General features: G+C 72.0%; 6 protein-coding genes across 6 annotated transcripts; 3 read left to right on the top strand and 3 right to left on the bottom strand.

The window, feature by feature from the left end:
- Positions 1-4,197: 4,197 nt before the first annotated feature.
- On the top strand, positions 4,198-6,741 carry AURANDRAFT_18432 (hypothetical protein; the record flags this gene model as incomplete). The annotated part of the gene is made up of 1 exon (XM_009034517.1): positions 4,198-6,741. A coding segment is annotated over one exon (2,544 nt), but the record flags the coding sequence as incomplete, so codon positions are not given.
- A 3,576-nt stretch (positions 6,742-10,317) lies between these two features.
- On the top strand, positions 10,318-11,676 carry AURANDRAFT_60487 (hypothetical protein; the record flags this gene model as incomplete). Its single annotated transcript, XM_009034518.1, has 1 exon — positions 10,318-11,676. The coding sequence occupies one exon, from the start codon at positions 10,318-10,320 to the stop codon at positions 11,674-11,676; it is 1,359 nt and encodes a 452-aa protein (XP_009032766.1).
- Positions 11,677-15,400: 3,724 nt separating this feature from the next.
- On the bottom strand, positions 15,401-15,745 carry AURANDRAFT_13462 (hypothetical protein; the record flags this gene model as incomplete). Its single annotated transcript, XM_009033970.1, has 1 exon — positions 15,401-15,745. A coding segment is annotated over one exon (345 nt), but the record flags the coding sequence as incomplete, so codon positions are not given.
- A 2,900-nt stretch (positions 15,746-18,645) lies between these two features.
- AURANDRAFT_18914 (hypothetical protein) lies at positions 18,646-18,888 on the bottom strand (the record flags this gene model as incomplete). Its single annotated transcript, XM_009033969.1, has 1 exon — positions 18,646-18,888. A coding segment is annotated over one exon (243 nt), but the record flags the coding sequence as incomplete, so codon positions are not given.
- A 2,501-nt stretch (positions 18,889-21,389) lies between these two features.
- On the bottom strand, positions 21,390-24,442 carry AURANDRAFT_70496 (hypothetical protein; the record flags this gene model as incomplete). The annotated part of the gene is made up of 2 exons (XM_009033968.1): positions 21,390-22,428; positions 22,559-24,442. Coding segments are annotated over 2 exons (2,922 nt in total), but the record flags the coding sequence as incomplete, so codon positions are not given.
- A 133-nt stretch (positions 24,443-24,575) lies between these two features.
- Positions 24,576-24,815, top strand: AURANDRAFT_19370 (histone Octamer, chromosomal Protein, alpha carbons only; the record flags this gene model as incomplete). The annotated part of the gene is made up of 1 exon (XM_009034519.1): positions 24,576-24,815. A coding segment is annotated over one exon (240 nt), but the record flags the coding sequence as incomplete, so codon positions are not given.
- Positions 24,816-24,931: the final 116 nt, after the last annotated feature.

Below are 24,931 nucleotides of genomic sequence, written 5' to 3'. Positions count from 1 at the left end.
CTTTCGACTCGCGAACGACCCGGACGCGGGCTACGTGCACGCGGACTTTGTGGCCGTCAGGGCAGCAAAAGGGTGATTCAACGTCGCTTCAACGTGAGTGTTCCGCGCGCGCGCGTTTCGGAAACAGCACCCACGCTTCGAGACCGTCCCGAGAGATGATCGCTCGTCCAAGAATCAGCCGAAACGAGTGGAAAACGGCCGAGAGAGGAGCCTTTGAAGTTGGGAATTTCGCACCCTTTTGCTGCCCAGGTCGCAGTGAAGCAGCTCACGCTGAGCTTCGCCGTGGACATGAAGCGCTTCGGCCTGGGCCTCTTCTCGGCCTACAAGCGCCTCGTCGCCGACGAGGACGGCGCGGACGCGTCCGCGCCCGCGGCGCCCCCGGGCTCGCCGGGGGGTTCGCCGGGGCGGAACGCGCGCGGCCCGACGCACGCGCGCGTCTTGCTCGCGGCCTCGGGCCTCGCGCCGCGGGACCAGTTCTTCCACAAGCGCGACGGGTCCCTGGACCCCTTCGTGCGCGTCGCGGCGCTCTCGCGGCCGAACGCGGCGCCGCCGGCGGACGGCCTCGGCGGCGCGTACGACGTGTCGCTGCTCTGCCGCGCGTCCGGCGCGTCCAGTGAGAACGTCGTGTCCTGGGGCGAGCGGAGCGACGTCTCCGAGTACGAGCTCGACCGCCACCCGAACGTCGCCGTCACGGAGCACAAGACGCGCGACCTCGACCCGACGTGGCTCGAGTTCACGGTGCCCCTCGAGGCCCTCCGCGAGAAGCTCGCGAGCTCGCGGACCGCGCGCGACGGCCGCTGCGTCCACTTTTTGGTCTACGACAAGGACCCGGAGGACCACGTCGACGCGATGTTCGTCGGCGCGACGGACGAAGTGCCGCTGCTGCCCGGGTCCGGCGTCAAGGTCGGGGACTCGCGGACGCTGAACCTGACGCTGCGCAAGAAGGGCGCCCCCGCGGGCAAGATCGCGGCGACGATCCAGTACGTGAGCCTCCGCGCGGACAAGAAGCGGCCCGCGGTCGCGTGGTCGCCCTTCCCGTCGGAGCACGCGAAGATCCGCGCGGCCTTTGGGGCCGACTTCGTCGCGACGCACCTCTTCGCGTTGAAGATCCGCGAGTTCAAGGCGCGGGGCGTCACCATCGCCTTCGACATCGGGGCGCGGAACGGCGAGTTCAACGTCAACAACTACGTGCGGCGCCTCGCGGAGGGCAAGGTCGGCCAGGCGCTCGCCGCGCGGCGCCTCAAGGCGCCGAACGTGCTCCACGTCAAGGTGGGCCGCGTGCGCTGCGACCGGGAGCACCTGCCCCGGGGCCACAAGCTCTACGCGGTGCTCACGGTCCGGGGCGAGTCGAAGGAGAGCCGGCGGTGCCTCGCGGACGCGGCCGGCGCCGCGCAGCGTCGAGCAACAGGAGTGTTGTTTCGCGTGAATTTCGCCTGAAGATGTGAAGAAATCCGACCCCGTCGCACTTGGTAGGCGCCGCGGGGCCCTTCAACCTGCGCTGGCAGGTCGACGTCGTCGACCCGAGCGCCGTGCTCCACGTCGAGATCTACGAGGACCTCGTCGGGCCGGACCACCTCGTCGGCCAGTGGATCGTGACGCTGAAGATGCTCGTCCTCGCGCCGACGTACGTGAGGGGCGACGACCTGGAGGCGAAGACGGAGGCGAACGCGTTCTGCCTCACGGGGTCCATGGAGCTGCGCGACGCGACGTGGAAGACGGCGACGGGCGACCTGGACCTCGAGCTGTCCTGGGCGCGCGACGAGGACGACGGGCCCCGGGACCACGACGACGTCCTCGCGAAGCGGCCCTACAAGGCCATGGACCAGCTGAACTTCTGCTCCGCGGAGACGAACCTGAAGATCGGCAGCCTGTCGGCCGTGACGACCATGCTCCAGGACTTCCCCGTGCTCTTCGACGTCCGCTCCTTCGAGCTCTCGCAGATCAACTTCCACCTCAAGGCGCTCTTCATGGGCTTCCGCGGCGAGCAGGAGAAGGACATCCACGCCATCTACGTCGACGGCCTCGACCTCCGCGAGAAGCTCGCCGCGAAGCCGGGCCACGACGGCATCAACCTCTACGCGCTCGCCTTCCGCTTCGCGACGCACCTCGTCGGCCCCGTGCTCGCGGAGGTGTCCATCACGGACTCCCTCAAGTCCATCATGGCCGGCGTCGGCTCGGGCCTCCTCTCCAAGGCGACGCCGCATTGAGACTATCGTAACTAGGCGCGGAGCATGACGCTCTCGATCTCCGCGCCCGTGTCGCCGACGCTCGCGGACACGTTCTTCGTCCGGCGGCGGATCTCGGTCTCGGAGACGGCGAACATGACGTGCTCGAACTTCCACGCGCCGCGCACCTCCGTCATGTAGATCTTGTCCGCGTCCTTCGTCGTGACGAAGTAGAGCGGGAGCCCGTTGCTGTCGAGGTCCTCGGTCTTGGACCCGTCCATGGGGAACTCCATCTCGACGTTGCCGAAGCTGCTCACGTAGGCGCCCACGAGCACGTTGTCCTTGTTGAAGAGGAGGAACTTGCCCCCGATCAACGCCGTCGCCGCGCACTTGATCATGTAGGACACGCCGAGCTCGTCCAAAAACGCGTCGAGGTCGCCGTCGACGCGGTCCAGGATCCAGGTCCCGTGCATGTTCCCCGGCAGGGCGTCGTCGGCGCCGGGCTGCGACGCCTCGGCCTCGGGCTTGGGCTGGAGCGGCGCGAAGATGAGGTCGAGGATCTCGCGCGACATCGTCAAAGGCTTCTGGAGCAGGTCCTGCATCTTCTCCACGGGGTTCTCCAGGAGCTCCTTCATGTCGCCGACGAAGCCCTTCTCCGGCTCCGGCTCCGGCTCCGGCTCGGGCTCGGGCTCGGGCTCCGGCGCGGAGCCGAACCACGACGACGAGCTCGCGGGCGCGGGCGCGGGCGCGGGCGCCGCGGCGGCGGGCGCGGGCGCGGGCGCGGCGCCGAAGAGGGTCGCCGGGTTGCTGGCGAAGTTGGCCATGACGGAGCTGTGGCCCGCCTCCGCGGCCTTTTTCGTCGTCTCCGCGATCATCATCGGCGCCGAGGCGATGGCGTAGGGCACGGCGACGCCGTAGTCGAGCACGCCGGGCTCCTTGGGCGGCTCGGGCTCGGGCTCGGGCTCGGGCTCGGGCTCGGGCTCCGGCTCGGAGAAGAAGTAGGACGACGTCGCGGGCGCGGGCGCCGGGGGCTCGGCGGCGGCCGCGGGCGCGGGCGCGGGGGCGGAAGACCCGAACATGCCGCCCAGCAGACCCGGCGACGCTTCTTCCTCCTTCGCGGGCTCCGGCGCTTGCTCCTCGACGGGCGCGGGCGCGGGGGCGGAAGACCCGAACATGCCGCCCAGCAGACCCGGCGACGCTTCTTCCTCCTTCGCGGGCTCCGGCGCTTGCTCGTCTACGGGCGCAGGAGCGGGCGCAGAAGAACCAAACATGCCGCCCAGCAAACCGGGCGACGCTTCTTCCTCCTTCGCGGGCTCCGGCGCCGGCTCCTCGACGGGCGCGGGAGCGGGGGCGGAAGAGAACATGCCGCCCAGCAGACCGGGCGAGGCAGCTTCCTCCTTCGCGGGTTCCGGCGCCGGCTCCTCGACGGGCGCGGGAGCGGGCGCGGAGGACCCAAACATTCCGCCCAGCAGACCCGGCGACGCCTCCTCCTTGTCCGGCGCCGGCGGGGGCTCGTCCGCGGGCTCGGCGGCGGGCTCGGCGGCGGGCGCCGCGGCCTTGGACAGCGCCGCCACGGGCGAGGTCAGCGCGCCGAAGAGCGCGCCCGTCGCCTCGCTCGCCGCGGCGGACGGCGACGACTTGCGGGCCAGGCCCAGGAGCCCGTCGTCCTCCTCCACGGGCACCTCTTCCACGGGCTCCGCCGCCGGCGCGTCCTCCGGCTTGTCGTCGCCGCCGTCGACGGTGTTGGACCCGCAGCAGCTGCCCTCGGTGCCGAAGATGGCCTCCATCATCTTTGCGCTTGGCGTGGAGTCGTGTCCAGGCAGCCCACGAGCGGCGTGGATGGCTGCCAGTCGTGCCCGGGCAGCCGAAGGATTTCATACGGCACTCAAGCCGAAGTTGGCGAGCATCCACAAACATTGCGTCCCCAGCCAGTCGCGATCGGCTCGCGGGCATACACGTCTACGCAGCTTGGCGCGCGGCCGCTCGCATCCGGGACTTCGCGCGCTTCGCGTCGCGTCGTCGCGGCTCGACGATGTCCAATGCCGCGCGCGTCTTCGTGCCCGACAAGGAGCGCGTCTGGGTGCCGGCGGAGCTGCTGTCGTCCGACGGCGCCAGCGTCACCGTCGACGTCCTGCGGCCCGCCGCCGACGGCCCGCTCGAGGGAACCTCCACGGTGAAAGAGACGGTCACGCTCACGCTGGAGGCGCCCTACGGCGACGCGAGCGCGCTGCCGCTGCAGAACGAGGGCCTGGGCCCCGAGGGCGCGACGGACATGGTGAGCCTCGACTACCTCCACGAGGCGTCCGTGCTCTACAACCTGCGGACGCGCTACTTCAGGGAGCTGCCCTACACCTACACGGGCACCATGTGCATCGCCATCAACCCCTACCAGTGGCTGAGCCACCTCTACCGGGACGCGGACCGCGCCGCGTACCTGGACCGGCCGCGGTCCGAGCTCCCGCCGCACGTCTACGCCATCTCCGCGGCGGCCTACGTCGGCGTCTCGGAGACGTCCGTCGGCGGCGCGTCCACGGGCCTCGACCAGTCCATCCTCGTCTCCGGCGAGTCCGGCGCGGGCAAGACGGAGACGGTCAAAATCATGATGGGGCACCTCGCGTCCGTGGCGGCCGGCGCCGACGGCGCCGCGGCCAAGGACGGCGTCGTCGAGCGCGTGCTCCAGTCCCAGCCCTTGCTGGAATCCTTCGGCAACGCGAAGACGGTGCGCAACGACAACTCGAGCCGCTTCGGCAAGTTCACGCAATTGGAGTTCGACGTCGGCACCGTGGGGTTGCGGGGGGACCGGCCGCCGCTCGTCGGGTCGCGGTGCCGCACCTACCTCCTGGAGAAGTCCCGGGTCGTCCAGCAGGCCCCGGGCGAGCGGACCTACCACTGCTTCTACGGCGTCGCGCGCGGCGAAAACGACCCGAGCGGCTGCGCGCCCGACCTCGCCGCGCTCCGCTACACGCGCGAGAGCGACCTCGACACGGGGTCCATCGAGGGCGTCCCCGACGGCGACCGCCACGCCAAGACCTGGGAGGCCCTGGCCCTCGTCGGCGTCGAGGACGGCGACCGCGCGGCGTTGGCGCGGTGCCTCGGCGCGATCCTCGTGCTCGGCGACGTGGACTTCGAGGCGACGGACGCGGCGGACGACGACTGCGGCAGCTCCCGGGCGACGGCGGGCCCCGCGGCGGAGCGGGCGGCTTTGGCGCTCGGGGTCCGCGGCGACGACGCGAGCCCCGTCGAAGCTCTGAGCCTCGCGCTCACGGAGCGGACGATGCGCGCGCGGTCCGAGGTCTACAAGGTGCCCCTCAACGCCCAGGCGGCGCGCGACGCCCGCGACGCCCTGGCGAAGGAGATCTACGTGCGCGCCTTCGACTGGATCGTCAAACGCATTAACGCGTCGACGTCGTCGTCGGGCGAGACGTCGACGTCGGGCGGCGACCTCGCGTCTTTAGCCAACGGCGTCGACAAGGTCAAGGTCGTCGGGCTCCTCGACATCTTCGGCTTCGAGTCCTTCGCCGTGAACCGCTTCGAGCAGCTCTGCATCAATTATACCAATGAAAAACTCCAGCAGAAGTTCACGCTCGACCTCTTCAAGACCGTGCAGCAGGAGTACGACGACGAGCGCGTGCCCTGGACCCACGTCGCCTTCCCGGACAACGCCGCGGTGCTGGCGCTCATCGACGGGCGCATGGGCGTCATCGACGTGCTCAACGAGGAGTGCGTCCGGCCCCGGGGCTCCGACGAGGGCTTCGTGTCGAAGATGAAGAGCCTCCACGGGTCGGCGACGGACGAGTCGGGCCCCTCGGCGCGCTTCGTCGCCGCGCGCATCCGCAAGGACCAGTTCACGGTGAAGCACTACGCGGGCGACGTCACCTACACGGCGGAGAAGTGGTTGGAACGGAACAACGACGCTTTAATGGAGGACCTGAACCTGCTCGCGCGCCACGCGACCTTCAAGCTGCTGGCGGAGCTCTTCGCGCCCCAGGCGCCGGCGGCGAATTTAGGCGGCGGCTCGAAGCGGCGCGGGTCGACGCTCGTCGCCGACACGGTGTGCACGAAGTTCAAGAGCCAATTAAGTCTGCTGATGGAGACCATCGAGAAGACAAAGGTCCAGTACGTGCGCTGCGTCAAGCCGAACACGGTCAAGTCCAAGGCGAACTACGACCTGGCCATGGTCGTCGACCAGCTCCGGTGCGCGGGCGTCATCGAGGCGATCCGCGTCGCGCGCGCGGGCTACCCGAACAAGCTGCCCCACGCCGAGTTCGCCCGGCGCTTCGCCGTGTTGGCGGAACAGCCCGCGGCGTCGGCGGCGGCGCTGGCGCAGGACCTGCTGGGCGACGCGGCGTCGGATTCGTACGACGGCGCCTACGCGGTCGGCGTCACGCGCGTCTACTTCAAGGCCGGCGCCCTCGAGGGCCTCGAGCGGCTCCGCGCGGCGGCGCTCGGCGACAGGGCGACCAAGGCCCAGGCGGCCTGGCGCCGCGTCGCCGCCGTGAAGCGCTGGACGCTCTTCCGCCGCGGCGTCGTGCTCGTGAGCGCGCGGTCGCGGCGCGCGACGGCGCGCGCGGCCTTTTTGCGCCTCAAGGTCGCGTCCATCATCGCCCAGTCCGCGCGGCGGTCCCTGCTGGCGCTGCGCGTCGTCAAGCTCCGGCGGCGCGTGCACCGCGCGACGAGGATCGCCGCGGCCGCGCGGCGCCGCGCGGCCGCGTCGGCCTACGCGGCGAAGCGGCGGTCCGCGGTCGTCCTCCAGACGTCGGCGCGCAAGTGGAGCGCCGTCGCCGCCTTCGTTTTGGCCCTCGCCGAGGCGAAGGAGCAGGCGAAGATGGAGAACCAGCTCGCGGCCATGGAAAAGAAGTTGCGCGACATGGAGGCGTCCAAGGCCGAGGCCGCGGCCGAGGCGCTCGCCAAGGCCCAGGCGACGCTGACGCCCGTCGTCGACGAGGCCGCCGTCGCCGCCCTGACGCAGGAGCTCGACGATCTGAAGGCACAGCGCACCGCCGAAGGCGTCGAGTATATGACGATGCTCCAGCAGCTCCGCGGCGACAACGACAAGCTCCGCAAGGAGGCCGACGCGCTCCGCCGCGAGGCCGCGGACCTCAAGCGCAAGGTCGCGGACCTCGAGGCGGGCCAGTCCCTCAAGTCGGACTGGATGGCCGCCGCGCGGTCCATGGCGGGCGCGGACGCGGCGCCCCCGCCCCCGAAGCGCGGCGGCAGCCCCCGCGGCGACCGCAAGGCCGCCGTCGAGGAGACGCCGGCCAAGCCCGCGGCGGCGCCGGCGCCGGGCCTCTTCGCGTCGAGCGCGCCGAAGCAGAGCCGCTTCTCCGCGCTCGTCGGGTCCCTCGGGTTCGGCGCCGCGACGCCGACGCCGAAGAAGGCCGCGGACGACGCCGTCTCGGCGACGCCCGCGTCGTCGACGAAGAAGGACAAGCGCGCGCCCCACATCGCGCGGCCCCTGAACCGCTTCTGGCAGGACATCCCCGCGGGGTCCCTCGCGTCCGCGTTACCGCGCGCGGGCCACCCCGAGGACGCGGGCTCCATCCACCTCAAGGTCGGCGGCCAGTACCTCTGCGCCACGGGCTCGCGGGGCTGCGCGGCGGCCAAGGACGCCGACTCGCCGGCGAAGCCGCCGCCGCAGAGCGACGCCGCGGACGCGTGCTACCTCCGCTGCGAGCCGCCCGTCTCCGTGTCGTCGCAGCTCGCACTGGCCAACGGCAAGTCGGCGTCGGCGGGCAAGGGCGGCGACTTCGGCTACCGCACGGCCATGGCCTTCAAGGTGGAGCGCGTCGGCGACGGCGCCTTCGTCGACGGCGCGACGGACGAGGGCTTCGGCGTCGTGTCTCCCGGCCGCGACGAGGAGCTGCTGAGCGGCGCGACGTTCCGCCTCAAGTCGGAGCTCACGGGGGGCTACGTTTGCGTCGGCGGCCTCTTCCAGCGCTACTGCCTCTGCGCGTCGGCGTCGTCGCCGGCGGACGCGGCGACGTTCCAGTTCGTCGCGCGGCGCAAGCCCGACGACGGCTCCGAGTCGTCCCCGGACCGGGGCCTCGAGGACCTGGCCGTCGTCGAGGCGGCGGCGTCGACGCCCAAGGGGCCGGGCCGCGACACGTCCATGGAGCGGCTCCGCGCGCGGCAGCTGCTCGTCGCGCTGCGCGTCGTCGACGGACCCAAGGCGGGCCACTTTGTGCGCGTGCGGCCCGACGCGTACGTCAACGTCGCGCCGCCGGCGTCGGCGGACGCCGCGCGGGGGTCCCTGGCGCCCGACGACCGCGCGACGCCGCTGCTCTCCGTAGAGCTCCTCGTGCCGCTCCAGTCGTACGAGATCACCTTCGTGTCCTCGCAGCTCGGCCTCATCGTCTCCAAGACCATGCCCCTCAAGGTCGTCCGCTTCAAGGACGTCGGCAACACGACGGCGCCCGCCGCCGAGCTCAGCGGCCGCATCGGCGTCGGCGACGTCCTCGCCGCCGCGGACGGCAAGGACCTCCTCAACTGCTCGCGCCGCGAGGCCGTCGACGTCATCACGTCCACGAGGCCCATCACCATCGGCTTCCAGGTCGCGCGCCCGGAGCCGCCGCCGAGCCCGGCGCAGGACCTCCTCACGGGCTAGGGTCGCAGAAACGGCGGCGCGTAAGGTTCTCTCGACGATGGCGTTTCACACGCGCTTCTTGATAGATCTACTCGGACCGCCTCGGCGCGGCGGCGCTTTTCGCGCGGAGCTCGCTCGTCGCGCGGGGCGGCTCACGCGTCGCACGGCGGCGCGTTGGCCTCGTCCACGGACTCGCAGCGGCGGCGCGCGGCGCCGGACATGGACGTCCGGACGCGCGTGCGCGGCAGGACGAAGCCGGCGACGTCATCGGCGAGCTCGGGCAGGTGCAGGCAGTCGCGCGCGACGAGCTTCGCGGCGAGGAGCGCGCCGTAGCGGGCCTCCTTGTAGCGCTCTCTCGCAGCTTACCCCCTAGGCCCCCCGCGCCGCGATGCCGAACACCTGGGCCGTGCGGTTGTCCCCGGCGACGAGCGGCACGGGGTAGATCATCGGCGAGGCGGCGATCGTCGCGGTCTTCACGTCGACGAAGAGGAGGTGCGTGTTGATGGAGGCCGCGTCGGGCTGGCAGGGCGCCGCGGCGACGAGCACGCCGTCGTGGACCACCGCCGTGCTGGACCAGTTGTCCGACGGGTTCTCGAGCGAGAGGCAGCCGCGCCCGAGGTCGCGGACCGTGGCGGCGCCGCCCTCGCGCGGCACGAAGACCAGCTGGTAGCCGGATTCGAGGATTGTCGTCGCGTTCGACGCCAAGACCCAGAGCCCGCCCGCCGTGGAATCAAAGTCCATGTCCAGCGCGATCAAGCCGTGCGGCAGGACGACCTCCGTCTGCGTCCGCGTCGCCATATCGTACCTGATGAGCGGCACTTCATCCTCGGCGCCGAGCGACGCCGTCGACAGGTAGACGACCCGGTCGTCGAGGCCCGCCGGCCCCTTGATGTACTCTCCCCAATTTTGGGAGATGACGTGGGTCTCGAGCACGGTGCCGTCCGGCCGCATGACGACGACGCCGCCGACGAGCGGCCTCGGCTCCGCGCCAACGTTCGTGATTCCCGTGATGACCAAATCGCCGTTGGCGCGCCGCTTGATGTTCGTGTGGTGGTCGTCGAGGTTCTCCCACCAGGGCAGCGGCGTGGACACGTTGACTTTGACGGTACCTGTCGCGACGTCGACGCCGAAGAGGCTCATGTTGGCGCTCGGCGGGCAGTTCTTGTACGGCAAAGCGTCGCAGCTGTAGCCCACGGTGTACGCGATGCCCCCGTCGACGACGAAGCCGCAGCCGCTGGACATGCCGTCGAGAAAGTGCACATCGTCGACGACCGCCGCGCTGCTCAGCGCGACCGCATCGCCGGAGGCGTCGATGGGGCCCAGCGCGAGCTCCGCGGCGTAGATGGCGCCGTTGGGCAGCGCGATACCAGCCATGCCATAGAGCGCCGGAAGCTCGGGCGCTGCGCTTGCGGCGGACGCGAGCAGCGCGAGTCGGGCAGCCAGCGTGAGAGCAGTCATCGTGCGAGCGATTTTGGTTATTGCCGTCAACATCGGGCGGGGTCTTCGGGTGCGCACCCCCTTCAATAACTAGTCCAACATCGTCAACGTGAACTGGCGAAGCAGGAGACGATGGCCGGGGCCGCCGCCGCTCTCCGCCTACGGGCGCGGCGACGCGCTCTCAGGCGCGGCAAGGCGCCGAAGCCGTCGAAGCAAAGCCAGGCGCCAAAAGCGCCACCTCCGAAGCGCGTCAAGAAGAGCCGGGCGCCGCCACAGCAAAGCAGCCAAGCCGCGCCGCAGCAAAGCCAAGCGGCGCCGCCCGCGACGCAGAAGCAAAAGCCATTACAGCTCATCAACGAACAGCTCAAGCTCGCGAAGCAGGCCGGCGGCACGCCCGCGGTCGCCGAGCGGCTCCGGAAGACGCTGCTGCTCGCGGAGCGCGCGCGCGCGCGCCGCGACTCGCCGCCGCTCGCCGCCGCCGCGCGCGAGGCCGCGCGCGACTACGCGGTCGTGCTCTTCCAGCTCGGCCGGTCCGCGGACGCGGAGGCCGTGCTCCGCGCGAAGTTCCCCGAGGCCCGGTTCCGCCTGAGCGACGAGGTCCTGCGCTACGGCGCCGCGCCCGCGGCGGCGCCGCCCGCGCTCGCGCCCCGCCAGTGCGCGGCCTTCGACGACGCCCTGCCCGGCTGGCTCTTCGACGCGCTCGCGCGCTGCTTCGCCGCGGACGGCGGCTTCTGGCCGGCCCACGGCTACGACGTCGACGGCGGCGGCGCGGGCTTCTTCAGTTACGTGCACTCGATCGCCGACGACGACTCGGACTCGGACGGCGACGACGAGCCGGCGACGCGCGTCGCCGCGCGCGCGCTCCGCGGCCTCTTCGCCCGGGCCATGCCCCAGCTCGAGGCCGCCCGCGCCGTCGAGTGGTGGGCCCACTGCCGCCCCCACGGCTGCGGCCACCAGCTCCACTTCGACAGCGCCGACGAGGGCCGCCACGACGGCGAGGGCCCGCGGCACCCCATCGCGTCCGTCGTCGTCTACCTGACGGAGACGCTCGGCGGGCCGACGCTCGTGACGACGCAGACCATCGCCGACGCGCGCATGCCCGTGCGCGACTGCGCCGCGCTCGTTCCGCCGAAGGCGAACCGCTGCGCGGCCTTCGACGGGCGCCTGCTCCACTGCGTCGTGCCCGGCCGCGGCGCCGCGCCGGACCCATGCGCGCGGCGCGTGACGCTCATGATCTCCTACTGGCGGGAGCCCCACGCGGCGCCCGCGGCCGGCGGCGGCGCGCGGGCCGCGATGCGCTTCCCGCGGCGCGCGCGCGCGCCGCGGTGGGCGCGGCCGTTCTTCGCGGCGGCGCCCGGCGCCGAGGCGCCGCGGAAGCGCAAGCCCGCGGCGCCCGTCGCCGTGGGCCGCCTCTGGACCGCCGTGCCCGACGGCGGCGACGACGGCCGCGCCGCCGTGCCGCTCCCGCCCTACGACGCGTGCTTCCAATAAAACCACTTACGGATTCGCGAGGCTCACGAGGAGCGGGAGCGAGAGGCGGGTCTGGTCGCCGGGGAGGACGACGCGGTGGAGCGTCGGCGACCGGAGCGGCGCCGCGGCGCGCGTGTGCGCGCACCGCGTCCACTCCTCGCCCGGCGTGAACAAAACGGCCCCCGCGCGCGCGTCCACGGCGGCCCAGTCGCCGTCGCCGACGACCTTTGGTTCCGAACCCATGGTCGGCAGCCCCACGGAGCGCACGTCCGCCGCGGTCCAGGCCGCGTCGTCGCGGCGCGGCGCGAGGACCTCGAGGCCCGGACCCGTCGACCAGAGCAGCGTGCAGAGCGTGTTGTCGACGTGCGCGCCGAGGCGCGGCGCGTCGCGGCCGTCGTCCGTCGCCGGGTAGCGCCGCAGCGAGAAGCGCGCGTCGAGCGCCGCGTCCGGCGGGAAGCCGGGAGCGACGGCCGCGAGCGCTCTTCGCGCGAGCGCGACGAGGTCCGCCTTCAACGCCGCCGCGTCGGCGACGCCGTCGAGGGCGAAGGCCTCCTGCCGTGCGCCGCGGCCCGCGCCGTGCGCCGCGCTCGCCGCCGCCGCGACGGCGGCGCAGCGCGCCGCGAGGCCGTGGCCCTCGAGGGCCACGACGGGCGACAGCGTCGACGCGAGCGCCGCGCGCACGTCGTCGCCGGCGGCGACGTCAGTCGCGGAGCAGTCGAGGACCGGCGGCTTGTGCAAAGGGCGCGGCGACGACCCGTTCGCCATGCTATTGTCGACCAGCGGCGAGCAGGCGACGCGCTGCGAGGGCGGGCGCAAAGGCGCTCTCGCTGCCGCAAAAATGAGTGAAGCTTTTCAGGTCCTTGAACTTCATGTTGAGCGGCAAAACAGCATATGGGCAGCGCCGCATGACTCGACGATGATCCATCCGCACCACTTGCCCGCCATGGCGCAGCCGGAGCCCGGCCCGGCGGGCGACGGCCTGGCGGACCTCGAGGACGCGCTCGCCGCCGCCGGGTCGTTTCCGGCGGAGATGAAGCACGAGGAGCGGACCATGGACGCGCCGCCGGAAGGCGTGGCCTACGACATGGCCATCGTGACGCCGGCGGCGTCCGCGGGCTACATGCGGCGCGTGCGCCGGGACCTGGAGCGCGCGGGCTTCGTCACGGACCTCTTCGAGTCGCACGCGCTCAAGGGCAACGAGGCCGTGCTCTTTTTGAAGCTCGGCGTGCCCGCGCCGCGGCTCTTCGAGTTCGCGGCGGCCTGCGGCGCACCGGCGCGGCTCGGCGTCCTGTGGCCGCGACGATGTTCGAGAGATTTTGGGTGGGAAACCAATGAAACATCGTCACCGTCGCGCTCGCTAGGCGCGGCTCCACCCGGGCCGGCTCCGGGAGGCGTGCGCGGCCCTGGACCCGCCCATCGCCTTCGAGAAGCGGCCCGTGGAGGCCGGCGGGTCGCTCGCGGAGCTCACCATCGAGGAGGGCCTCTACCCGCCCTTCGTCCACATCTACGCGGAGCTCCGCGCCGACAAGCTCCCGCTCTACATGAACTTCGTCACGCACAACCGCCACAAGGTCATGATGCGCATGCTCACGGCGTCGCGGGACCTCGCGGGCCCGGGCGGCGCGCCGCACCCCGCGCGCGGCGCGGGCCTCAACCCGCGCGCCGCGGCGTCCCCTTTTCCGCGGCGCGCGCGGCCCGGACTTTCGTCCGACCCTCGCAGGCGCCTCATGGACAAGGTGAAGCCCTTCGTCGACCACGAGGCGGCCGCCGCGCTCGCGGCCAAGGGCACCGTCGGCAAGAAGCTCGGCGCGGTCGTGCCCATGCGGCGGCGGCGCAACTCGCGGACGATGGACGACGGCGACGCGGACCTCGGGCCCGAGTGGGCGACGCTCATGCTGCTCCACGAGCCCGCGACGGACCCGGACAGCCGCCGCGCGTGGCTCACGGAGACGTGGATCCGGGCCTACGTGCCGCCCTGGAAGGTGCCCATCCACAAGATCCGCGACTATCTGGGGGACCTCTTCGGCTTCTACTTTTTATTCCTGAGCGTGCTGGCGAAGTGGTGCCTCTACGTCGGCGTCATGGGCGTCGCGGTCTTCCTCGCCGCCGCGACGGCGCCGGAGTCCGAGTCCGGAGGTCCGAACCAGAGCCCGCGGCGCCAGCTGCCGAGCGTCGTCTTCGCGCCCGTCCTCGTGCTCTGGGGCGGCGCGTTCTTCGCAGACTTCAAGCGGCAGCAGGCGTCCTACGCGAAGGAGTGGGGGTCCTACGCCTGGGCCGTCGCGCGGCCGAAGACGCGGCCCGCGTTCGTGGGTATCCCCCAGACGGACTTGGTTTACGGCAAGATCGTCATCGACTGGCCCGACTCGCGGCGGCGCAAGGCCGTGTTCCTGTCGTGGCTCGTCGTCGCCGCGCTGCTGCTTCTCGCCGTCCTCGTCATCGCGGCGATCACGAACTTCAAGCAGAGCTACGGGCGGGAGAGATACCTGGGCGGCTTGGTCAGCGGCACGGACCTCGCGACGGTCGCGTCGATCGCGCAGGTGCAGGTGTTGAACGGCCTCTACAAGGACGTCGCGCGGACCATGACGCGGCGGGAGAACTGGAAGACGGACGCGCAGTACGCGGACCACCTGACGTCGAAGCTCGTCCTCTTCAAGCTCTGCAACACGTTCGCGTCCATCGTCTTCGTGGCCTTCCTCGACGCCTTCAACGCCCACGGCTGCGGCGCGCTCCGGCACAAGGGGGGCTGCCTCCACGAGACGTACCTCGTCATCTGGCCGCTCTTCCTCTCGGGCGCGGCCGCGTCGTTCCTGGGCCAGTTCCTCGCGCCCTGGGTCCAGCACCGGCGCGTCGTCGCGAAGACCAGGGGCGTCTACGGCGGCGACGACGACGAGGACCCGCTCCGCGTCGTCGCTCGGCGCCAGTTCGTCGAGACGGCCGAGTACGACAACATCGAGGACACGATCGACGACTACCTCGAGCTCGCGGTCCAGTTCGGCTACGTCGCGGGCTTCGGCGCCGCGTTTCCGCTCGCACCGCTCCTCTGCTTCTTCCTGAACACGGTCCAGCTCAAGCAGGACGGCTACAAGCTCCTCTGGTTCCACCGGCGGCCCCTGCCCCTCGAGGTCCGGTCCATCGGCGTCTGGGAGAAGATCTTCGGCCTCATCCTCAAGGCGTCCATCTTCTCCAACTGCGGCATCGTCGTCTTCACGGCCGAGGTCACGCACCACCTGAGCCCCCAGGCGCGCTTCGCGTGCTTCGCCTTTGGCGTCTTGGTGCTCTGGAGCGCCTTAGCGCTCCTGGACCTCGCGTACCCGCCGCTCAGCGAGGCCGTCGTGCTCCAGCTCGTCCGCCAGGACGCCTACGTGCGCCAGGTCATCTTCGACGTGACGCCGGAGGTCCTCTTCGACGAGTCCGCGGACGTCGCGCCCGTCGACGCGGTCTCCCAGGACATCGCGCGCAAGGACCACAACGACGACCTGTCCTACCTGCGGCTCACGGCGCAGCTGCCCACGTCCGCGATCCGCGTCAAGGTCGAGCGGGAGATGATGCGCGCGCCCGAGGACGACGTCGAGGCGGCGCTGTAACTTTTCGGGGGTATCAATCTACGCGCGCGCGCGCGGCGGACGGGCGCAGGCGCTTCAACAAGTGCTTCAACGTGCTCGGGCTCTTACTAAAACTTAACGACTTGCGCCGGCCCCCAGCCGAGGTCCCCGAGGAGGCCCGTCACGGCGTCGGCCTCGCCGCGCGGGCCGCAGAGCGCGTCGTAGAGCGGCGGCGGGCCGCAGACGAAGAGGAGCGCGTCGTCGCCGGGCTTCGGGAGGTGGTCCTCGACGAGCTTCTCGTCGATGAAGCCGCGCGCGTGGGGCGACGCGGACCCCTCGGGCTCGTGCGAGAGCACGTGGACGACCGTGAGCTGCGCGTGGCTCGCTGACCAGTCGTCGAGCGTCGCCTTGGCGAGGATGTTGTCCGACGACCGCGACCCGTAGAGGATCGTCACCTCCGTCGCGTCGTCGGCGGTCCCGAGGATGGCGTGGAGCGCCTGGAGCATGGGCGCGATGCCCGTGCCGCCCACGAGCATGCCGACCTTCTTCGCGCCGAAGCGGGGAAGGGATATTGCTTCTTCACGTTGAAGGGGATGTGCTTGAAGTCCGCCGCGGCGCCGACGGCCAGCGTCGCCATGAACCGGCTCAGGTTGCCCGCGTCGTAGACCTACTCAAGTAGTCGCGTTGCTGTTGCCGACTCCAATTCGAGAGGGAAGAACGCACCTTCATCATCAGCTGGAACTTGCCGGCGAGCGCGTTCGTCGACACGGGCGTGTAGGGCCGCACGAAGGGCTCGCCCGCGGCGTCGGCCCCGCCCCTGGCGAGTACGCAGGCGCAGGTCGACAGGTTCAGCGGCTTCGCGTCCGCGAGGCCGAACGTCACCACGATCGTGTCCTTGGAAACCCAGAGGCGCTCCAGGAGCGGGCAGGGCGTCCAGTCCTCGCCGATGGCGCACTGCCCCGCGGGCACGACCGCCGCCGTCGGCGCGCCGGCGCTCCACGGCTCGAGCGGCGGCGGCGCCGTCGCGTCGCTGCCGGCGCTCACCGTCGTGACGCTCGCGCCCGTGGCGGTGAGTTCCTTCGTCGAGGTGGCTGCCATACCTACTCCGCGCGCCGGCGGCAGCGCGGCGCCAAGATCGAGGACGACGACGCCGACAACGAGGCCCAGACTCGACAGCTCAGTCAGCGCGCTAAGGTGTTGGCCTTACACTGAACGCAATATGAAGGCAACAACGGGCAGCCACGATGTGGTAGTGAGAGCCGATGGACGCGGACGAGCTGTCGCAGCTCCCCCAGGCTCAGAAAGACGAGCTCTTCCGGATCGCCTGCGGCGCGACGCCAGCGTCGCGTGCATGTCGCCTGAAACGTAACCTCGTCGCGCGCAGGCGCGTACGTCGAGGGAGCGGACGGCTGCTACAAAGGCGAGAAGGTGAGCCATGGCATCGTAGTGTTGCGGGCATTGGTGCACCCGCCCGCAGGTGAAGCATAACTTGAAGCGCGCCGAGAAGCTGCTCGAGGCCGGCGCCGACGTCGACTCCAAGGACGCGGAGGGCTGGTGCGCGCTGCACTGGGCCGCGGCCGAGGGCCGGACGCGCGTCATCGCGGCGCTGCTCGGCAGGCGCGCGACCGTCGACGCCGTCGACCTCGCGAACTGCACGCCGCTCTGGTGCGCGGCGTTCAACGGCGAGTACCAAGCGGCCCTCCTGCTCCTCGCGGGCGGCGCGGACTTGACGATCAAGGGCCAGCCGCGGGGCGACGCGTCGCCCTCGGCGCCCGGGCTCGCGGCGCGGGGCAGCGTCCTCTGGCGGTGACGATTTTCGAGAGATTTCGGCTGGGAAAACGATGAAAAATCGTTACCGACATGCTTGGTAGGCGCGGAGCCAGTCGAAGGCGGCCCTGGCGGACATGATCGACGCCGAGAAGGCGCTCCGCGACGGGGACCCGCGCCGCGTCGCGAAGCTCCGGGAGGGCGCGATCCCCCTCGACGAGTTCAAGGCGAGCCTCAAATCCAGGGACCGGAGCGAGGCGCGCATCCTGCCCATCTCCATGAACCCGTATCGCTAAGAGCTTACTGGGGCGGGCGGGTCCCAGGTGGAGACGTACCAGTAGGGCGCGCCGTCCGCGGTCTCCGCGCGGGTCCAGTCGAGCCTCGGCGGCGGCGCGGGCGGCGGCGCGACGTGGGCCGGCGTGATGTCGGCGAGGGTCTCGCAGCCGCAGAGCGCCATGGTCCGCTTGAGCTCGTCCTCGAGGATCTCCAGCACGCGCGCGGCGCCGGGCGCGCCGCCCGCGGCGAGGCCGTGGAGCACGGGCCGGCCGACGAAGACGCCGGACGCGCCGAGCGCGAGGGCGCGGAAGACGTCCTTGCCGCGGCGCACGCCGCCGTCAACAATACCGGCACCGCGCCGCCCGCGCCGCGGACGCACTCGCGCAGGACCTCGGCCGTGCCGGCGACGCCGTCGAGCTGGCGGCCGCCGTGGTTCGACACGACGATGCCGTCCGCGGTCGCCGCGGCGATTTCGGCGTCCTCGCGCGTCATGACGCCCTTGACGACGACCTTGAGCGACGACGCGGTGCGCATCCAGGCGACGTCGTCCCACGTCATGTGCGCGGCGATGCCCGGGTGGCGCGGCAGGCCCGCGGCCTCGAAGGTGCGCACGGCGGGGAACGCGCCGAGCTGGTCGCCGACGCGGCGGAGCCAGGCCGGGTCGCGGTACGTCCGGAGGCGGTTGCCGTCGACGGGCGTGTCGACCGTGACCACGACGGCGAGCACGCCAGACGCCTCGGCGTGGCGCAGCGCCGCCGCCGCGTAGGCGCGGTCGAGGCCGCCGGCCGCGTCGCGCGGCGGGTAGAGCTGGACGAGGAGCGGCGCGCCGACGGCGGCGACGTCCTCGAGCGGGTGGCCCCCGAAGTGGGGCACGCAGAAGGCGCCGCCGCGGTCGCGCGCGGCCGCCGCGATCGCGACCTCGCCGTCCGGGTGGCTCGCCCGAGCGCTCGCGAAGGGCGCGACGTAGACAGGTGTCCGCGTCGCCGCGCCGAAGAGGCTCGCGGACGCGTCGGGCGCGCGCGTGGTGGCGAGGACCCGCGGCCGCAGGAGCACGTCCTCCCAGGCGCGCCGGTTCCGCGCCTACCGAGCATGTCGGTAACGATTTCTCTTCTTTTTCCCGGCCAAAATCTCTCGAATTCGTCACCACCACAGGACGCCGGTTCCGCGCCTTGCTCGTCTCGTCCTCGGCGCCGTAGTTCACGTACAGCGCGAGCGCCTCCGGCAGCAGCGCGAGCGCGGCTTCTTCGACGTCGTCGAGCGACCGGAGGTCGGCGAGCGCGTCGGCGTCGAGGCGCGGCGCCCCGTCGAAGGCCTTCTTCGCCGCGCCCGACGCGAGGGCCTCGCCCGTCGGGTGCTGGAATCCGGCGGGCGTCGCCGACGTCATGATCGCCGCGCCGCCGTCCGGCGCGAGCGCGCCGACGCGGTAGGGCCCGCCGACGTCCGCGAGGACGCCGGCGCCGTGGAGCGCGCCGAAGGCCGACGACCCGTCCTTGCCGCAGTATTGCTGGAGCGCCGACGCGCCGCCGGGGTGCTGCGCGAGGAACGCCGTCACGTCGAAGACGGAGGAGTTGATGGCGACCCAGCAGTTCTTCGCGCTTCGGTGCTCGCCGAGCTCCCGGCGGCTGTAGGACCGCTCCGCGACGGGCATGCCGTCGTCGCCGACCGTCGCGCCGTCGCAGGCCGACGCGCCCGCCGCCGCGCAGGCGCCGGCGCGGGCGACGAGGGCGCGGACGAGGCTGCCCATTTTTGCTGCCATCTTATTCGGCGACCCATTCAATGTCAGAAACCTGCGGTCTTCTTGAAGAAGCACAATGGGCTGCCCTCCAATGGGCTGCTTCTTAGTGTTGCTGCTCGCCCGCGTCGCGGCCGCCACGCTGATCGGCGACGACGTGCCGCCGGCCGTCGCCGAATCCGTGCGGGCGCTCCTGAGCGGCTTCGAGGTCCCGGAGGCCCTCGTCCTCGGCAACGTCTCGGGCCCCTGCGACGCCCTGGGCCGCGACCTCGCCGACCTGGGACCAGAGGCCTACGTCGTGAAACGCGTGGGCGGCGTCGTCTGCGGCCGGGGCAACGGCGTGAGCGCCGCGGCGCCCCGAAACATCGGCAGCGCCTTCGCGGCGTACGACGTTTTAGAGCGCCTCGGCTTCGCGTTCCTCCACCCGCTGCGGCCCGAGGTCCCCGCGGTGCTCGCGGCGCTCCCGGGCGACCTGAATGTGAGCGAGGCGCCCCGCCTGCGCCGGCGCGTGCTCCACGTCCACACGGAGCACCCGCTCGAGTCCGCGGAGCTCTTCAACGGTGTGGACGCGGCGCTCGCCGACGGCTCGAAGGTGCCCTGGGCGTCCATGGTCGGCGAGGCGCGGCGCGCCTTCGAATGGTGCGTGGCCAATAGGCAGAACGGCGTCGAGTGGGTGCTGCTCCACGACGAAACCATGGACGACGCGAACTTTACCGCGTCGGCCGCGCGCGCCTCCCGACTCCGCGGGCTCACGGACCTCGCGCGGAGCTTCGGGCTCGCCCCCGGCGCCGACGTGCCCCTCGTCGAGCTCCAGCAGAACGCCTGGGTCATGACGTCGCCCCTGCGACCCTGGGCGCGCCAGGCCGCGGACGTCCGCGCGCGCGTCGACTGGCTCGTCGAGCAGGCCGGCTTCGAGGTCCTCTCGACGGAGAGCGGCTACAGCGAGTTCTTCCACCCCAAGTGCGCCGAGATGCTGCGGCTGATGGACGAGCTCGCGAACTACACGCACGCGACCTACGGCGCGAAAGCCTACATCAAGGTCCACGCGGCGACGGGCGAGACGTGCGCCGATTTCCCGGACCCCGCGACGGGCGACCCGCTCAACTTCAACTTCCTGCCCCAGCGCGCCGCCGGCGTCCGGACGCACATGTGTAGAGCACACACTCATCGCGCAGGTTCGCGACGCCGCGCCTCGGCGTGCTGCCCCACCCGGTCCAGGCCTACGCGCTCGACGAGCCCACGGGCGGCACGTACGGCAACGCCAACTACAGCGCCATGGACGCGTGGCTCCGGGACGAGGCGACGAGGCGCGACGTCGTCTACCACCCGGAGACGAACTACTGGGTCAACGTCGACGTCGACGTGCCCCTCTTCCTGCCGCTCTACGGCGCGAACCGCGTCCGGGACCTCCGAAACCTGGAGAACGCGCCCCTCGGCGGCCAGAACATCTTCGACAGCGGCTGGGAGTGGGGCGCCTGGCTCTCGGACGTCGTCGCCGCGCGCGCGGCCTGGCGGCCCGCGCCGTCGTTCCGCGCCGCGCTCGCGCCCGTCGCGAAAGCCGTCGGCGAACGGGCCGCGGACGTCGTCGCGGAACTCGCGGAGGACCAGCGGCGGCTCCTCGTCTTCGGCGGCGGCGCGCACGTCGGCGATTTAGGCGTCCTCTCGGGCTTCGGCTACCTCAGCGGCCGCGCGGCGTGGACGGATTTACTGGAAACGCTCGGCGTCGCGAGCACGCGGCCGGGCCGCGTCGCGCCGACGGACCACGGCCACCCGCTCTACGGCCGCGTCGCGCCGCTCCTCGCGGACATGAACGCGACCTTTGCCGCGCGCGCGGCCGAGCTCGCGGCCCTCGCGCGAACCGCGGCGGAGGGCTCCTTGGTCGCGGAGCTCGCGGACGCCGCGGGGCTCCTCGTGGGCCGCGCGGCCTTCGTCGCCCACATCTACGCGGCCCAGGCGCCCGGCGCGACGGCGACGGCGAAGGCCGCGGCCCTGGGCGGCGCCCGCGCGGCCCTCGACGCCGCCGCGGCCGTCGTCGCGCGCCGCGAGCGCCACTCCCGCGCGGACGTCGGCCGCGTCGGCGGCCGGCGCGACACGCCGACGGCCTACGGCTTCGGCTACCTGTGGACGGTCAAGACGCTCTTCTACTGGTGGCGCGACCTCGGCAAGGCCATCGCCGGCGTCGCCAACGACCCCTGCTACCTCAACGAGGAGAACGCGCTCGAGGTCGCCTTCGGCGCGGACTGGGCCGCGGCCGCGGGGCCCGAGATCCGCGCGTTCCTCGCCGGCCTCGGCGCGGACAAGGCGGCCGCCTGCTTCAGCCCGCCGCCCGAGGAGTACGCGTTCCCCCGGGACCTCTTCCGCTACTAAGAAGCGTCGCCCGCGGGCATAGGCCTCTCGGCGCGCCCTCGCTGCTCCTCCTAGGCGCACGACGTTAGGGGCGGCACGGCCGCGACGGTCGGGTAGCGCCGCGCGAGCGCCGCGGCGCAGCCCGCGAAGCGCTCCCGCCACCGGGCGGCGCAGCGCCGCGCGTCGCCGCCGGCGCACGCGTCGGCGACGCGGCCGAGGCCCCGGGCGCAGCCCGGGTCCGGGAGGCCCGCGGGCTTGGTGAAGTTCGCCGTCGTCGCGCGGAGCCAGGCGAGGTAGGCGCCGAGGCGCGGCAGGAGCGCCTTGTTCCGCGCGACGCAATCGATGCGCGCGGTGCCGTTCGCCGGCGCCGCGGTCTTCGCGAAGAAGGCGCGGAGCTTCGACGCCGACGGCACGCCGAGGAAGCGCGCCATGGCCGCCGCGTGCGCCGCCGGGTGGCGCCGCGCGTGGTCGAAGCTGAGGTACAGCGTCCGCCGGCAGTCGAACGCGTGGCCCTCCAATTTGGCCATGGCCTTGCCGAGCGCGGTCTCCTCCCGCGCCAGCGTGTCGACGCCGCCGCCCGGCCGCGCGTCCCACTTCCAGAAGCGCCGCAGGATGGACTCGTGCGTCGCCAGAACGTCGCGGACGAGGACGACGTGGTGCCGGGATTTCGAGAGCTTCGGGTAGTTCGGCTTGTCGGAGCTGAAGCAGCGCCACGCGTGGCCGCGCCGCGCGCGCTGCGGCGCCTTGGCGTAGGCCACCGCGTCTTTGGTCGTCGACACCTTGCAGCAGCCGCCGCAGGCCGAGAACGACTGCTGGCCGCCGCAGCGCTTGCCGCCGCAGAGCGACCGGTCGAGGCCCTCGAGCCAGTGGTGGCCGACGCCCTCGACGCCCGCGGTCTTGAAGCTCGACGAGGCGCCCTTGGCGGCCCAGCCCTCGGCCTCCTGCACGCGCAGGCACCGGCCCGCGGACGTCGTCGCCGGCCAGATGGTCCGGGCGACGGCGAAGTAGTCGGCGAGGGCCGCGTCGTCGCCGCTGCCGGACGCGCACGCCGCGGCGGTGAGCAGCGCGACGCGCGCCGCGAGCATGGTCGACGCGGTGCCAGCGCGGCGCCTGACGCTGCTATGGTAGGGCCATCAGAGCGCGCGGCAGGCCCCCATTGCGACCTGCCTGAGCATGCTGTTCAACATGCACCTACAGCTGTTAAGATGCACTCCGCAGCCGAGATCTAGCACCGCGCTACCCAAACCACAGCGCGCCGACGACGGCGGCGACGTGGGCGACGAGGGGCGCGGCGGCGAGGGCGGCGAGGGCGGCGCGCGGCGCGGCGTCGACGGCGCCGTCGTCGCGCGCGTCGGGCTCGGAGACGGCGGTGACCTCCGCGGCCGCGAAGGCCGCCGCGGCGCCGGCGTCGGCCGCGGCGGCCTGGAGCGCGGCGTCGACGTCCGCCGGCGACGCGTCGGCGAGGTCGCCGCGGAGCGCCTCGGCGGCGACCTGCGACGTCACCGCGACGACGTAGCTCGCGACGACGCCGGCTTCGTCGAGGCGGCGCCGCGACGCGGCCGCGAAGGTCAGGCTCACGTCGTCGGCGTCGGCGTAGAGCGACAGCGCCGCGACGGCGTCCCGGAAGACGGCGCTCTGGGCCTCGGCGTCGGCGAGCGCGAGGCCGTCGACGGCGAGCTCGCCCGAGACGGACCACTCCGAGAGGTCGTCCGCGGCCCCTTCCAGGTAGCACGGGTCGTAGGCGCCGAGGTAGGCGTAGCACCGGCCCGCCTCGAACTCGACGTCCGCGCAGGACGCGTCCGTGCCCGACGCCGCGTAGCGCCAGCGCCGCTCGTACTCGAGGTTCATGAGCGCCGTCAGCTCCGCCTCGCCGAGGGTCAGGATCGACGTCAGAAACGCGTAGGTCAGGGGGAGCGCCGCCTCGATGTCCTCGCGCGTCTCGATGCCGCCGCTCGCCGCGTGGTTGAAGAGGCCGTCGGAGCAGACGTCCCGCGCGTACGCGTCGCAGTCGTACCAGCAGCAGCCGTCGCCGCACGTCGCGCCGCCGCCGTCGTCGCCGTCGTCCGCCGCGACGTCGCAGGACGGGCACTGCGTGCACCAGGACTCGGGCACGCCCGCGTCGATGACCTCCTGGCACGTCCAGCCCCGGTCGGCGATGATGTCCTCGCAGGACGCGTAGCACGCGTCGTCGTCGGCGTCGTGGTCGTCGCAGGTGCCGATGACCGCGGGGCAGTAGGCGCCGCCGGCGTCGTCGTCGCCGTCGGCGCAGTACGTCGTCGGCACGTCCGCGCGCTCCGTGAGGTACGCCTCGGTCATGTACGCGAAGTACTCGTCGATGTTGATGTAGCGGTCGTCGCCCTCGGCCTGCCAGGCCTCCTGGAGCGCCGCGGGGCCGATGTTGTGTTCGTAGCCCGCGTAGGGGCAGCAGTTCGCGTAGACGTTCACGTCGCCGCCGCCCGTGATGTCGGCGATGGCGTCGTGGAACGCGTGGAGGAGCTCGTGGATGAAGACGGAGCCGCCGTCGTAGAGCGAGTTCACGGTCTCGCGCCACCGCCAGGCCTCGACGGCGCCGACCTTGGCCTCCGTCGCGCCGCCGTGCCAGCCGCTGTAACTGAACTGCTGGTCGTAGCAGTCGGAGTCGTCGTGCTTGTGCCGCTCGCGGAGGAACGCGGACTCGTCCGCGGGGTAGTCGCAGTAGTCGAACTCGAAGTAGATGGGCACGTGGCGGAGCACGAGCTCGTAGGTCCAGGGGCTCAGCGCGTCGTAGCGGCGCTTCGTCTCGTTGAGCAGGGCCGCGAGCCGCGGGCCGTAGTCGAGGCTCGCGTCGTCGATCTGCGCGAGCGTCGCGTTGTCGAAGCGGCACTTGAAGCCGCCGAGCACGCGCTCGTGGTAGACGCCCTCCTCGACGCCCTCCCACCGGCCCTTGTCCGCCTCGCCCGAGGCGCAGATGGGATTGTACGTCGCCTCGGCCGGGGCCGTCTGCGACAGGCCGCTCCTCGAGAGGCGCGCGGACGCCAGGAGCAGCGTCGCGCGAAGCATGGCGGCGAGCGCCGGCTGCCCCAGCAGCGCGCGCGAACAGAAGCGAGAGCGACGCCCGGAAGCGCTCGCAGCTTTGTTGTTTGGTGTTTGGAGGAGGTCCTGATAAGCTCGGGCCGGCCGCCGGAGCGGACCTCGTGATCTCGTTTTTGATTGGTCGAATTTCTTCAGGCTTTTATTTTGAACTTCAAGTTCGTTTCCTGAAGATTTTCAGCCAATCAGAATCAAGCCAGGGCATCACGAAGCCCGCGATCCGCCGCCTGGCTCGCCGCGGCGGCGTCAAGCGCATCAGCGGCCTCATCTACGAGGAGACCCGCGGTGTCCTCAAGGTCTTCCTCGAGAACGTCATCCGCGACTCCGTCACGTACACGGAGCACGCCCGCCGCAAGACGGTCACGGCCATGGACGTCGTCTACGCGCTCAAGCGCCAGGGCCGCACGCTCTACGGCTTCGGCGGGTAAATCTTCCCGCTGAGCCCGGGCGCCTCGACACCAAGACCAAGACCCGCCGGGCCGCCCACTCACACAACCACACCGGTGTTTTCGAACACCACCCTTTCGGAGGAAGACTTTCGCGG

Source organism: Aureococcus anophagefferens, assembly GCF_000186865.1.
Source record: "Aureococcus anophagefferens unplaced genomic scaffold AURANscaffold_1, whole genome shotgun sequence".
Lineage (NCBI taxonomy): Eukaryota > Pelagophyceae > Pelagomonadales > Pelagomonadaceae > Aureococcus > Aureococcus anophagefferens.
Note: the sequence above shows the minus strand (reverse complement) of the source record. Positions and strands in the feature narration are given on the sequence as shown.